The 13,956-nt window shown below is 35.7% G+C and overlaps 2 protein-coding genes across 2 annotated transcripts; one reads left to right on the top strand and one right to left on the bottom strand.

Annotated features, from left to right (window-relative positions):
* Nucleotides 1-8,920: 8,920 nt before the first annotated feature.
* LOC125578428 lies at nt 8,921-10,298 on the bottom strand. Its single transcript, XM_048741094.1, has 2 exons — nt 10,283-10,298; nt 8,921-10,059 (listed from the first exon to the last, which is right to left on the bottom strand). The coding sequence occupies exons 1-2, from the start codon at nt 10,296-10,298 to the stop codon at nt 8,921-8,923; spliced, it is 1,155 nt and encodes a 384-aa protein (XP_048597051.1).
* Nucleotides 10,299-10,885: 587 nt separating this feature from the next.
* LOC106367996 (NAI2-like protein) lies at nt 10,886-12,353 on the top strand. Its single transcript, XM_048741120.1, has 4 exons — nt 10,886-11,006; nt 11,229-11,275; nt 11,442-11,552; nt 11,667-12,353. Exons 1-4 carry the CDS (start codon nt 10,886-10,888, stop codon nt 12,351-12,353), a joined length of 966 nt encoding a protein of 321 aa, XP_048597077.1.
* Nucleotides 12,354-13,956: the final 1,603 nt, after the last annotated feature.

The following is a 13,956-nucleotide window of genomic DNA, read 5'->3' on the forward strand; positions in this document are numbered from 1 at the left end:
CTAATCTTATATACTACATTTAGTAATTCTGTGAAATTTACGTATTTTAGTTATCTTGGTTTGTATCATTCTGAAAGTTCATGAAAGATATTTAAGATTTAATAATAATTTCAAGTTTAAAATATAGTAATTAGCTAAAATATCATAGAAAGTAAGAAAAAGTATTTACTTTGATTTCATTTGGATTATGAAACTAATATTCAAAACATATTTGTAATTTGCTAAGCGTATATACCTAAATAAAATACATGTCGTAATATGGTGATAGTTCACAACTAGGAATGGCTACAAGAGTTTCTAAAACCATTCTTGAAATCCTTTTGCATTTGTAGCAATTTTTATACTCAATGATCCAGTCTCAAACAAGTTGTTCTAACTTTAAAATCTTTTGATTGCTTTCTAAGAAGCAAGCTTAGAACTTAAAGCAATAGGTTGTTTCTTAAGCTCTTTAAAATCTTTTGATTGTTTCTTAAAATCTATTGATTGTTTTCTAAGAAGCAAGCTTAAAATCTTTTGACATAACACAATTTCATTGTTGGCCCTAATCGTCAAGATGTGGATCTTACACTATGGGGCAACCAATAATTTATGTTCAAATCATAAGTTATCAGAGATATCAAGTTCTCATGGTGACAAGTATATTTCCAAAATATATATAACTAAAATAAAAATACAAACACAAACTTAAAAGTCTGATACATACTGATTAATAATTATTATTTGCATGAAAACTATTATTCGCTTCATTATCAGCCACACAGTTTTACTTTGACACAACAATGAAAACATCGAAAGAAAAACAAGAGTAAAGTTCAATTAATACATGAATTAGAGCTAAATTTCCAATGTACAATTCATAAGCTTATAATCAAAAAAACATAATTAAGAATTGAGAACTGTTTATGTATTCTGAATTCAATTTTGATATTTTGGTCCAACTAACGAAAAAAATTATTATAAAAAATGCGACGAATAAAATATATTTGCAAAATTTAAATAATAAAAGTCAGAGCATTGTCTCTTTTCGTATACTATATCGTACACACTAAAAGTTTATAGACACAGAAAATTTTACAATATTTGATCTTCACACAACAAATCAGTCGGAATATACAAGAGGAACTATCCGCGCGTAGCGCGGAAACCGACCTAGTAAATCTAATGATGATTCACTAATAAGTTTATCTAAAAAGTTTTTGTCACATTCATTTTTAATGTATGTCATTATTTGACACATATTTAATTATGTAATAATTTTTTAGAAGGTTCTGTATAATGTATTTGTAATTTTGATTTAAAATCAAGGAAATATTTTTTTAAATTTTATATTACTAATTAATTTAATTTAATCTAAAATACTAAAATAAATTCCAAACTAAACTCGAGTATTCCCGGATTATTTTGTTAGGACTTAGGGTTACACAAAACAGTGAAACACGCTTTCAAATCAAAGTCAATAAATGATAGTCAATTTCACAGTCTAGTATTATATGTGACCTCAAATCAGATAAGTCATTAACTATGTGTTTGTTTCCTCCGTTTGTTCAATTTCCTTTATTTTTGAGGGTAGTAATCCATGCCAATTCTCTTGCAAATCAAAGTCAAAATTTTATATCTTATAGTCAACTTTTCTCTGTCTTATAAATCTGACCACAAGTCTGGATGGTCATAAATTAAGTATTTGATTCATTCGTTTATTCGTGTCAATTTCACAGTCTTGTAATATATACGACCTAAACTCGGTAGTGTCATAAATTATGTATTTGTTTCCTTCGTTTGTTCTTCATGGCCATGTGAACCTTTATGATATAAACCTAATTTTGTGGTGAATTTCACATGCTTTATTTATTTATATTTTTTTTTTGTTTAAGGAATAAAGTAGAGAAATTTTCTTTTACTGAGAAATGTATATATAATATTCTCTTACGAATTTTACTTTTAATTCGGAATCTTTTTATTGTTGGAACTAGAGTTGGACTCAGGACCGTGGCACCTGGCGTCCAGTGCCAAGCCGGCCGCACAAACGAATACGATTTGAATAATTTTCGATAATATATTGTTTTAATCGCGAAACAAATTTTAGGTTTAGTAAAGAACTTTAATAGGAATTTGAACACTTGTTTTTATGGTTTTTTTTTTCCATGTCGTCTATACATGGACCAGATCTGAGCCTGACTTATGATATAGCGAGTGCACCTATAAAAAATCAATAAGCTCCATCACTCCATGACCCGGTCCATTAACAACTTCATAAGTTATCAAACCTTAACGTATATTTACATCATTGATTACGAAGCATAGAATACGTTATGTTACTGATGAATATATAAAAAGACTCGTGAATTGATTATATGTGTATATATAAAAAGACTCGTTAGTTTAGTCTGCATCATGGGCTCTATTTAAAGCACAAGAAGTTTTGCTTCAAACATCAAAACAACTAAAAAGTACAATATTAAGGATCAAAACAGTGTATTTAATTTGGTGTCTGTAATGGCAATCTCCACGATGGGAAAGAAAAATGTGGGTTTGGCCCTAGCAATGTGTCTCGTTCTCTCAAGCTTCCATGAGATTTCTTGTCAGGTAAGCAAGCCACGATCAGATACCTTTTTCCTAATTATTACCATACAAAACAATTAAAGAAGGAATAATAAGATGAAGATAAGAATTAAAATTGACTTGCATGCATGGATTTGGTTTTTGTTTAGGTTGGCGGAAGCAGGGAATTTGGAACGTTAGAGAGTCAAGAATCTCAATGTAAACAATATATATTTGACGAACTTAATATTTTTGTTATCTTAACGTCGATATATAAATAGCAACTGTATTGAATTTGGGTCTTGTTTGAGTGCAGCTAATGTCCAAACCTTCGAAGGGAAAGAGACATCATCTGCGTCTCACTCTGTCGAAGCCGAGGTAAACCTAGAACATTCTTTTGATGTTTATAACTCAATTCTAGGTTAAAAAACGAGGTGGACATTTTTGATGTCTCAATTCTAGCTAGGTTAAAATAAAAGACGAGCTAAACTAGAACATTATTTTGATGTTTATAAGTTATAACTCAATTCTAGGTAAAAACAATAATTTATGGGTGATTTGGTGTACACTTTTTTGGACATGTATTAAAGATTTCTTAAGTGAACGGGTTATTTTTTAAAGAAAAATTGTGGTTTGTGAACTTTCGGTTATATATAGTCTGAAGCTGCTAGTAGTTATGAAGCGGGTCAAGGTTCGAGTAGCTCGGACGACATCAAACGTCTATTGCAAGGTATAGTGGATTAGAACTACCTATTCAGATTGAATAAGAAAGGTCATGTAGATCCGTTACGTTATTAATAGGTTTGTCCTTTTCGATTGTAGGGTTTAATAAAAATGCTGGATCTGAAGCTGAATTAATGGATGCTTCTGAAACCGGTAAGAGGTTCTTTTTATTCTACTTTGTTTCTCGAAGGCACAGTTGTTTTTGGTAACATTTTTCTTATGTGTTGTTAAATTCAGGTGCTTCGAATCAGGAAAGGGTGAAAGAGCTTCAACGCCAGATAGAAGGTAACTTTATCTATATATATGTGTTCTTAGATAATCTTGAACTTCTTGGTGCATGAAGTGATATATTGTTAATATCCAAGACTTCTAATGTATTTTGCTATTTTTTCGTCTAAAATAGAAGTATAATTTACTCAAATACATCCCTCTAAAATAGTATTCTTCTATTTTTTTTTTTTTTTTTGACAGCAAAGAATTTACAGACTCATGATGACTCTGTAAACCAAATCGGTAACTCCGCATCCATGTGAACGACAAAGGACGATTGTTTCCTAGCACTGCGTGCTAGACTATCTGCCCGAAGATTCGCTGTCCGAGGTACATGAACTATATCAGAGTTGAGGAAACTTCCTTTGAGAAGCTTTATGTCCTCCAAATAGCTTTCGAATGCTGGCCATTCTTCTGGTTCCGAAACCATCTTCACCAATTGAGAACAATCCGTTGCAAACGTTACCTGAAACTGTCTTAAATTCTTCATACATTCCATTGCCCAAATCAACGCCTCTATCTCCGAATGAAGGGGTGAAAGACATGCCCTTACATTCCTTGCCCCTAGCAGCCCATCAAACCCTGGTAAAGTACTATACCAGCCTTGTCCTGAGAACGTATCCTTATCCTTCCATGAACCATCCATAAAACACCATCGACCTTGTGTCACTAGGGGAACATTGATCGGTACCGAAAGCCCTCTCGTTGGGTCATTTCCCACCTGTGCTTCTGCCCAAAGTGATGATTCTATTTCAGCTAATTGAAGAGTATCCCTCGGATCCATATCCAAATTACTGAAAACTTTGTTATTTCGAGCTTTCCAAATATACCATAAAATCCATGCAAACTGATGATCATCCATCTTTGGCCGGACTCTCCAAAATAGATGATCCATATTAGCAAACAATGAAGAAGTAGGAAAAAAATTCGGAGCTGACGGAATCTTGGATAATGCCCACACTTGGCGTGCCGGTGGACATTCAAAAAATACATGGTTAATTGATTCTTCAGGCTCTCCGCATCGAGCACAAAATGTATCTCCATTTATCCCTCTTGCCTTGAGGTTTTTCATTACCGATATACATCCTGAGAGAAGTTGCCATAAAAAATGCCTTATTTTTGGGGGACACCGAACTTTCCAACAGAAAGCTTTAAGTATATCCACTGTAGGGCCATAAAAAACTGGTGGTTTTTCCTTATCCGGATAAATCCGTTCCACTTGATAGCCTGATTGGACTGAATATTTTCCAGTTTTAGTAAAATGCCATCCATTCCTATCCTCAAACTGATTCCTACTTAAAGGAATACTTTCAATTATTTTCGCATCCGCAGGATCCACAAGAGTCCTAATTACCTGTAAATTCCATGAGCGAGATTCCGAATTTATGAGGGAATCCACTGTAAGGTCCGGATAAAAGTTGGGGAAATTTTTGGTTGCTGGTCTCGGGCGAGTGGCTGGGATCCAAGGATCATTCCATACAGAGATAGACGAACCTGTTCCCACCCGTTTAATTAGTCCTTTACAAACCAGAGATCTAGCAGAAATGATACTCCTCCAGCCATATGACGGAGAAGAAGAACGAATCGGTTCCAGGGGTGAAGCATTCCTGTAATACCGTCCTTTGAAGACTCTTGAGAATAGAGTATTTGGTTTTTCCATCAGTCTCCATAGTTGCTTTCCAAGCATTGCCGTATTAAAATCCATAAGATCCTTGAAACCTAACCCACCGTTATCTTTGGTTTCACATAATTTATCCCATGATTTCCAATGCATACCTTTAGAACTTCCTCCTGGGCTCCACCAAAACCGAGCAACTGCGCTTGTTAATTTTTGAACTGTAGTCTTCGGTAACCGATAAACAGACATAACATGATTGGGCAAAGCCGTCACCACCGATTTAATAATTACCTCTTTTCCTCCTTTAGTAAAAAATCGGAATGTCCATCCATTAACCCTATTATTCAAACGTTCCTGAACAAAACCAAAAACCTGTACCTTAGACCCTCCAAGACTTTCTGGCAACCCCAAATAGGATCCCATGCCTCCTATGTTTTGGATTCCCAGAATATCTCTCAACTCTTGACGAATTGATTCTTCAATCTTATGCCCAAATTGAATTGAGGACTTCTGGAAATTAATTTGTTGCCCTGAGACAGCCTCATATTCCTGTAAAATCCTAAGAATAGTTTGACACTCCTCCTTGTTTGCCTTACAAAAGAATAGACTATCATCTGCAAATAGCAAATGAGAGATTGCTGGACACGCTCGCGCCACCTTTAAACCAGTAAGTTGTTTCTCTCTCTCTGCCCTCTTAATATTCGCTATTAATGCCTCAGTGCACATAATGAATAAATACGGAGACAGAGGATCCCCCTGCCGTAGACCTCGTTGAGGAATAATAAGTCCCTGTGGCTGCCCATTGATAAGTACCCTATATTGGACCGAAGAGATACATTCCAGCATCAAATTAACCCATCGAGGATCAAATCCCATTCTGTGTAAAAGTGCCACAATGAATTTCCACTCAATCCTATCATATGCCTTACTCATATCCGTTTTGATTGCCATAAATTTGTTCTGACATGACTTATTTGTCCTCAGTCCATGAAACATTTCCTGCGCGATAAGTATATTATCCGATATTAACCTACCCGCCACAAATGCCGATTGTGTCTCCGAAATCAGTCTTGGTAGGCAAATTTTCAATCGTTGACATAAAACCTTCGAGATAATCTTATAACCAACATTACAAAGGCTTATCGGCCGTAATTCCGTCATCCTTGTGGGTCTCTCTACTTTCGGAATCATACAAATATTAGTCATATTTAAACGTTGATCCATATTTCCTGTGAGAAGAAAATTGTTCACCAGCTCAACCACATCCCTCTTAATTATATGCCATGAGTGCTGAAAAAAAAGAGCTGTCATCCCGTCCGGTCCTGGCGCTTTCTCTGGATGCATCATAAATAAAGCTTGTCGGACCTCTTCCTCCGTTGCCATTCGCAGCAAATTTTGATTCATTCGGGGAGAAATAGATGGTACTATCTCCTCCAAAAAACTATCAAATTCCGTTGGATCCGTGGTCGTAAACAGACTCTCAAAGTAATCAACCGCCACCTTCTCAACCCCTTTCTCATCTGTTATCCAGTTACCTGTTTCATCATGAAGACCCACTATTTTGTTACGAACCCTACGCTGCTTCGTCAAAGCATGATAAAATTTAGTATTTAGATCTCCAGATGAGTACCACATATTCCTGCTTTTCTGGTGCCAATATTCCTCCTCATCCTTATAAGCCTCCTGCAATTTCCTAGAAACCTCAATAATCTCCTCTTGAGACCGATTATTATCCATTTGCACGTCTTCAAGTGCCTGTTGAAGCTTCTGTATTTTATCTTTTCCATATGGTTGATTATCTTTACGCCAAGTAGATATTTCATGGCGACAATTAGTAATTTTGGTAACAAGATCTCCTAGTTGTCCTTCCTGACTCCCCGTCCAGCCTGTTACAATCGACTCCATAAGACCCTCTTGGCCAATCCATCTTTTGTCAAATCTAAATTGCCCCCTTCTTTTCTTTATAAATTTATCCTCTAAGAAAGCCAACACTGGGCGATGGTCAGATCCCACCATCTTTAGATACTCTGTATAAGAACATGGGAAAAGCGTATGCCATTCCTCATTTGCCAAAGCTCGATCCAAACGACATCTGATCGTCACTGCTCCTTTCCCTTTGCCCCTTCTTCCTTGCCAAGACATTGTATTTCCTCGAGCCGGAAATTCTAGTAAACCACTATTCCTTATCATATTATTGAACGGGATAAATGAAGTAGCACAACGAAGAGAACCCCCATCCTTTTCATGATTCCCAGTAATTTCATTTAGATCCCCAATAATAAACCAAGGTTCTGATCTTGCCAAACCAAATCGGGTTAGTCTCTCCCATACTTGTTCTCTTAGTTTTGGCACCGGATCCCCATAAACAAAAGTAAGAAAGACTTGTTTTCCTTTAACCACCGCCTCAATATCTATCATTCTATTGCTAGAATATAAAATCTTCACCTGATACTCATTATAATAAAAAAGAGCTAAACCACCGCTCCTCCCATTAGGATCCACAGTAATCACACTATCATATCCAAAGTGTGATTGAAACCCTTGTACAAACTCGAACTCCTGTTTCGTTTCAGATAAAAATAAAAAATCCGGTTTGTGTTTATGCCATGTCTCCCGAAGATAACTTATGGTCCAATGACTCCCAAGTCCTCTACAATTCCAGCTTAAAATTTTCATATATATAATAATATCTTGTATTGCTCTCTCGAGCCCAAAATTTGGGTTTAAAGATACCCATCCATTTTATAATCCCAATAAAACAGTACCAAGCACCCATCCCTACCGACGCCCAAACAAACCATCTGGACCCCTTATGCTGATACTTGCATTCCACGCTACATCCGTACAGTCGCTCAAATACAATACTTGACAACTTAATCCTCAAGCTCAGAAATAAGACATTCATAATTATTCCTGCTAATTGATATATTGAGGTGATATATATTAAAAACATACATTTAATTATTTCGTGTAAAGAAATAATAAAACCTCGCATCCTCACATTCCAAATCGCCTTCAGACGAATAAAATTTGAAACCACTCCACTTTCAAGTTTCCAATTGTTCCACGTAGACCAAATTACATGTACCAAAGAAATAGTAACATGCATAATACGTACATAATCAAATGCATTATAGTGATTTCCTAAATGTACGTGGCCTTTGATTTCAACTACCAAATAAACTAATACCCCACAGATAACTCCGCACCACCGAGGACGTAAAGCGTTTTCAACACTCCTGATTACATCTTGAACCCACAAGCTTTGTATACTCACTAGCTCCCACCAAAAGAAAATCATGTTTACTAAACCCTGCCTATGTAAACATATAAATAAACCTAACCACCGATTCAAGATTAGACCGTTAATCCACCATCCTCCGTTAATCCACCAACCTCTGTTCCCATAAAATAATCTACAAACATATATATCAAAGTTCCTGTCTTCAAAAGACTTTAGTACAATAAGAAGGGAATGAGCAAAATAAAACTCATGATATCCACAATTCCAAATCCTCCTCCACAAAACCCTTTTGCCAGAAATCATCAACACGTATTTTTGAATAGAATACCAGGAACTCAATAAACCACTCTTATTCCAATACTCAATAAGAACCAAGAGAAACAGAGCAATGAATACTACCCCCAAACCCATGAAACCAAATAAAACTTCAAAGAAAATTAACTTTAATGATAAAATGAAAGCTTCACCCCCATAAACCCAATCCTTTATTCGTACTCTCATTGTAAATGAGATTTGATCCATAAACCTTAGAACTTTAAGTTAACCGGCTTCGGGATTGAAGGTCCCTTGCTCTCCGGTGGTTTGGTATTGTCTCCATGACGAGTCCCGACCTTAGCTGCTGCTGCTGCAGTTTTCTTCCTTGGTGAAAGAAGCGCAGACGCCATTCTCATTTTAGTACTGCCTGCAGTGCTGTTATTAGGTTTAAATAACCTCTTACGGTGACCCTGTCTCGTCGCCACCTCCCCTGTCCCCAGCTCCTTATTGATGTGCGCATCACCAGCCACCGGTTCTTCGGCATTCTGAAGAAGAACTTTCTCTATCTGAGCCTCAGAATCTTGCTCAAACTCCTCTTCTGAGAGAGTTTGAAACTCTTCCTCTGCCTCCAAATCAACACCACTCGCCATCATCGCCGCATTAATAGCCTCAATTTCCATCTCAATATCGTCAAAAGGCTCATCATGTTTCTCCATCAATCCTTGCACTGCAAGTAAATTCTTCTCCTCCTCCATAGCCTCCACGACCACCTCCGATCCTTCCGCCTGGGTTTTAGCAAGTTCCATTTGAAATTCTGCAGACGGCAATGTGGCATCAGCATCTTCATTCATCGTGATCTCCCCTTCTTCACGTGCCGGATGTACATCCTGATGCTGCCCCTGATCTTCTCTTCGTTGCAGTGGATATGTCTTAGTCGACACCCCTTGAGTACCAGAGCCCACAACTGGAACAGCCTCACGGTATGTAGATTTAACCCGTGAACCTTCCCCATTACCTCTGTAGTTGCCGTGGTGGTTATAAGATCTCCTATTACCCCGCTCAGGTACCTTCACCCACTTAGAATCAGGTGCCTCCCCCATCTTTCCCTTGCCCTTTCCATAATACTCCTTACAATCTCTTTCTCTGTTCTGTTGAGCCGTATTGCCGTTAATGACCACACCCTTATAGCTCCGAGCTCGCTCTTCATGTTTCACGCCATCAGTCCATCCCCCATTACCTTCTCTATGCTCCCTCCTTCTCTCTGGTTCCGCCTTCGTATTCTTCTCATCAAGAGGGCATATCTCCTCCTTGTGACAAAGACTCCCGCATCCCTTGCAATAACCGAAGAGCTTCTCGTAACGGAGAGATACCGCCACCTCCTCTTCCTCGTAGAATTCTCCTCCTTTGAAATCTATCGACGTTTCAAAGCATAGTTCTTTGAAAGCGTCAATTATAACTTTATATTATAAAGTAAGAAAAATAGAAGAATGTTATTTATTACTTTATTTATAGAAAGAAAACTAGTAATGTATATTTTAAAAGAAAAAATAGTAAATTTACCTCTAAATACTATTATATAAGAAAAAATATAGATGAGTTGGAAATGCTTAAATAGTTTTATTCCAACTAATAACTGTTAACATGTTCCATTTCGATCCTAGCTTCGGCATCTAGCAGAACTGTTGTAGAAGAAGAAGAAATCACAGAGGAAAAGAGTAAGGTGGAAACAAGTGGAAACACATTCCAAGGTACAGTTTGAGATGATATAAAGGTTCTTATATAGTTAATACTTGTTTTGTATTAAAAATTTTTATCTAGAGAATTTAATTTTTTTTTTTATGACATCCGAATTTAATTTAATTTAATTTGCTGAAGCTTATTTGTTCATTTCTTCATTCCAGGGGGTGAAAATACAGATGATGGAAGAATATATTATAATAACGGTGAAAAGGAATGTAAGAATACACTTCAGTTAGTGTTCTTGTTTACTTCTTTATATGCTAGTTAGATCTCTAGAGATCTCTTGCAAAAGAGTTCTTGGTTCAGCTAGTTGTTCTGATTTGCATATATTATATCATGCATTGTAACAGCTGAGGGAAACCGAGGGTTCATGATAAAGGAACCGACAATAACTAGAAATGAAGGTATATATAATCTTCCTATTCTCAAGGCAGTTCTTAAGAGAGTTATCAGATCAACGTGATGTATATAATTAGTTACCTTTTTCAGATGGGTCAATGGGGAGTCGTGAACAGTATGAGTCGAAGCAAGAGTCAGTGGAGGGTCGTCTAGAGTATGAGTCGAAGACAAGCAGTAGTGGCTCAGGGGTTCTGGGATCTCTAGCAATTGGACAGTCAGGTTTGTCTCTCATAAAACTTTTAATTTGGACGTACCATAAACCATACATTAATTATTATAAAAAAAAATGTAAGAAGGAAATGACCCTAGACTATGTAAAATTAACTCCTTCCTAACGAGAATCGTATGATGTCTACTACGCAATCCGAGAGTTTTCATGAATATGCCAAGATAAGATTATTGTTCAAGTGTTTGTAGTGTTTAACGTTAATTATTGATTAGCTAATGGTCTTATTTCCAAAAAAAGAAAGAAATCCCAATTTACTAAGGTTTTTACAACTATATGTCGTATAAGAATCCTAAATATTAAGCAAGAAATATGCTGAAATCCGTTTTGCAATCTCTGAATGCCCTAGTTACAAGAAACTCAGAAGATCATTATAAAAAAACAAGAAACTCAGAAGAGCTTAATTTTCTGTTGTTGTGGGCATGCAGGTGCATGGCGCTGTACGTATTAACCAAGACAATAATGGTGTTAAGGGAGACGATTCTATAGTTATACCAAAGTATGACTTAAATGACATCATCAAGGAAGAATCCATCAAGGTAATGCTCCTTAGGCTTGGAGAATATTTCCATGAAATATAGTCAATAATTTATTGGGATAAAATGAAGTTATTTTAGTAACATCACTATAAATGTGTTAACTTTGATATGTAGGGCTCCTCGTCAAAGACCTCTAGTCTCATAACATCGCTGACCGAGATTGTTGATAATCATAAGAAAAGACGATGGACGACAGATGTAAAAATAGGAAAGGTTTCTACTACAGAAACATCAGAGAAGGTAACGAAGCTAAAAATGACCTTGAAAAAGTACGTTGGTATAAAGGTGCGTGAGCTCGTGCATCGTTCGGATTACGATGAGATATTGACGATGGCTGCACGCTATGAGGAACTAACCCGTGCTAAGGTAACCTACATTTCGAGGCTGGCCACATACGGGACTGTGATAAGAGAAGGATTCAAAGCCTCTCAGCGAGTGAAAACCGTGCACCAGCGTGTCATATTGCATGAAAACGTGGCCATAGAGAAGCAGAAAAGGGTGGACGCTGAGTTCGAGTTAGTCAAGGCTTTGGCTCAGAAAGGAGACAACTTGGCCGTCCAAATATTCGCAATGAAGAAGGCGGTGTTGAAGCTTGAGGCCGAGAAGAAACAAGTTGAGATTCAATTCCAGAAGAGTGTCGAGAATTTATCAAGCGTTCTAGAGGAATCGTCTCACGCATACGAGAAGCATCGTGTGGTTGTGCGCGAGTGGAAGGAGGTGCAAGCATCTGCTGAATATTCGCTTGAGACCATCGAGAAGGCAGATGTCGTTTGGGTTCAGTTTCTCAACACTCTTACTTAGATACAAGTACTCTCTTATGTTTCTTCTCAATTGATTTACGCACTTTTTATCTTGTTTTATGTTTCAGTATTCCTTGTCATCAATACTTTTCAATAAAATTTGTTTGTTTTCGATCGAGACTATATATGGACTAATGTCAACATCCTTATAAACCAAATTCAATAAATTTATTTTATTAATTCAAAGCTAAAGATATATCATGTCATCATTTCATGGCTTTGAAAGTAATATGAGTATAACTTGCTGAGTTGTGAACAATTTAGTTTAATCCACAAAACAACTTTTTCAACTCCTGCATATTTACTTCATCTTCTTAATAATAGATTAATTTAGGCCAAGTTAATTAATCTAGAAGCTAGTAAATCATTTTATGTCCAAATTGTGTTCGTTGAAACATATGAATGAATTTTATAAATGTTTTGTATTTTTAGACAATAAAGATTAATTTGTCCAAAAAGACAATAAATATTAATGAATGAAGTGCTAATTAACTACTTAGACTTGTGTTTAACACACAACAGATTTGTGATTATTAATATAAATTGATGATAGATATTTAATTAGTGTATGATATTATCAATGAAATGAATTAGTTTACATTACTGTTCTTAAACCTAAAGATTACTATTGATTGATCAATCATCATAAATTAGTATCTAGTCACTCAAATTAATTACTTTAAACCCAAGAATTTATTTGGTAATCATTTTTTAAAATTATCTGCTTCAACTCCCATTTGGTGTTTTAGTTGCTTCTTGTTAGCTCTCTGTCTACTTACTTTTATTGCAAAGTTCATTTGATCATTTTAATTTGAATTATCACTAGTTATTAGAATTGATTAAACTTGTTTACCTTAAATTAGATTACTATTTACATTTACAATATGTCTATTCACTCTTTTTGAGGTTCGACTTTCAGTACTACTACTACATTGATATGTTGTATGCTCAGGGATGAGTGCAGTTGAGGTTATTAAACTTCAACCATTTCAATATGACAATATCGTTATATTTTATAGGTTATTTTTCCTTTCATATAGGTATTTTACACAAACATAGGACTTACATATATATACTATCAGCTTAAAATTGTTGATTGGTAAAAAATGTTTATAAATAGAAATTATAGCCAACGTCTTGAGATCGTGAAGTCTGATTTTGAATTAATGATCTCTTTTAAAAGCATATGATGGTTCTTTTTTGCTAAAAAATATAGTTGATGGTTGAGTTAAGGCCGACACATATGTTGTCACATATGCATGATCATATACTCCATATATAAAATGTATTTAATTGTCTCATGTTGCACGCTAATATTATCTTATACTTGTAAACATTTCTCAGCCAATGAGTGCAATGTAAAACACTGATCGACAGACTAGTCTATATAAAATATATGTGCTTATCTAAAAGATACGATTTGGTAGTACTGACCATCGCATTATTGAATTACATCAGCAAAGAAGTTCACAGAACGTGGACAACTTTATCTTTTTATTAAGATAAACATGGACACGATTAGACTCTGATGTTAATTTTAATTAAAACCTTTTTTTCTAAGTTTAGACCACAACGTCATGTAATATTAATTTTGTTTCAAGTGT

Source organism: Brassica napus, chromosome A1, assembly GCF_020379485.1.
Source record: "Brassica napus cultivar Da-Ae chromosome A1, Da-Ae, whole genome shotgun sequence".
Classification (NCBI taxonomy): Eukaryota; Viridiplantae; Streptophyta; class Magnoliopsida; order Brassicales; family Brassicaceae; genus Brassica; species Brassica napus.

Coding starts and splice junctions, on each gene's coding strand:
- LOC106367996 (XM_048741120.1), top strand. CDS start 10,886: ATGGGGAGTCGTGAACAGTATGAGTCGAAGCAAGAGTCAGTGGAGGGT. Junction 11,276..11,441: donor AGAAATCCCAATTTACTAAG/GTTTTTACAACT, acceptor GTGGGCATGCAG/GTGCATGGCGCTGTACGTAT. Junction 11,553..11,666: donor TCAAGGAAGAATCCATCAAG/GTAATGCTCCTT, acceptor TTTGATATGTAG/GGCTCCTCGTCAAAGACCTC.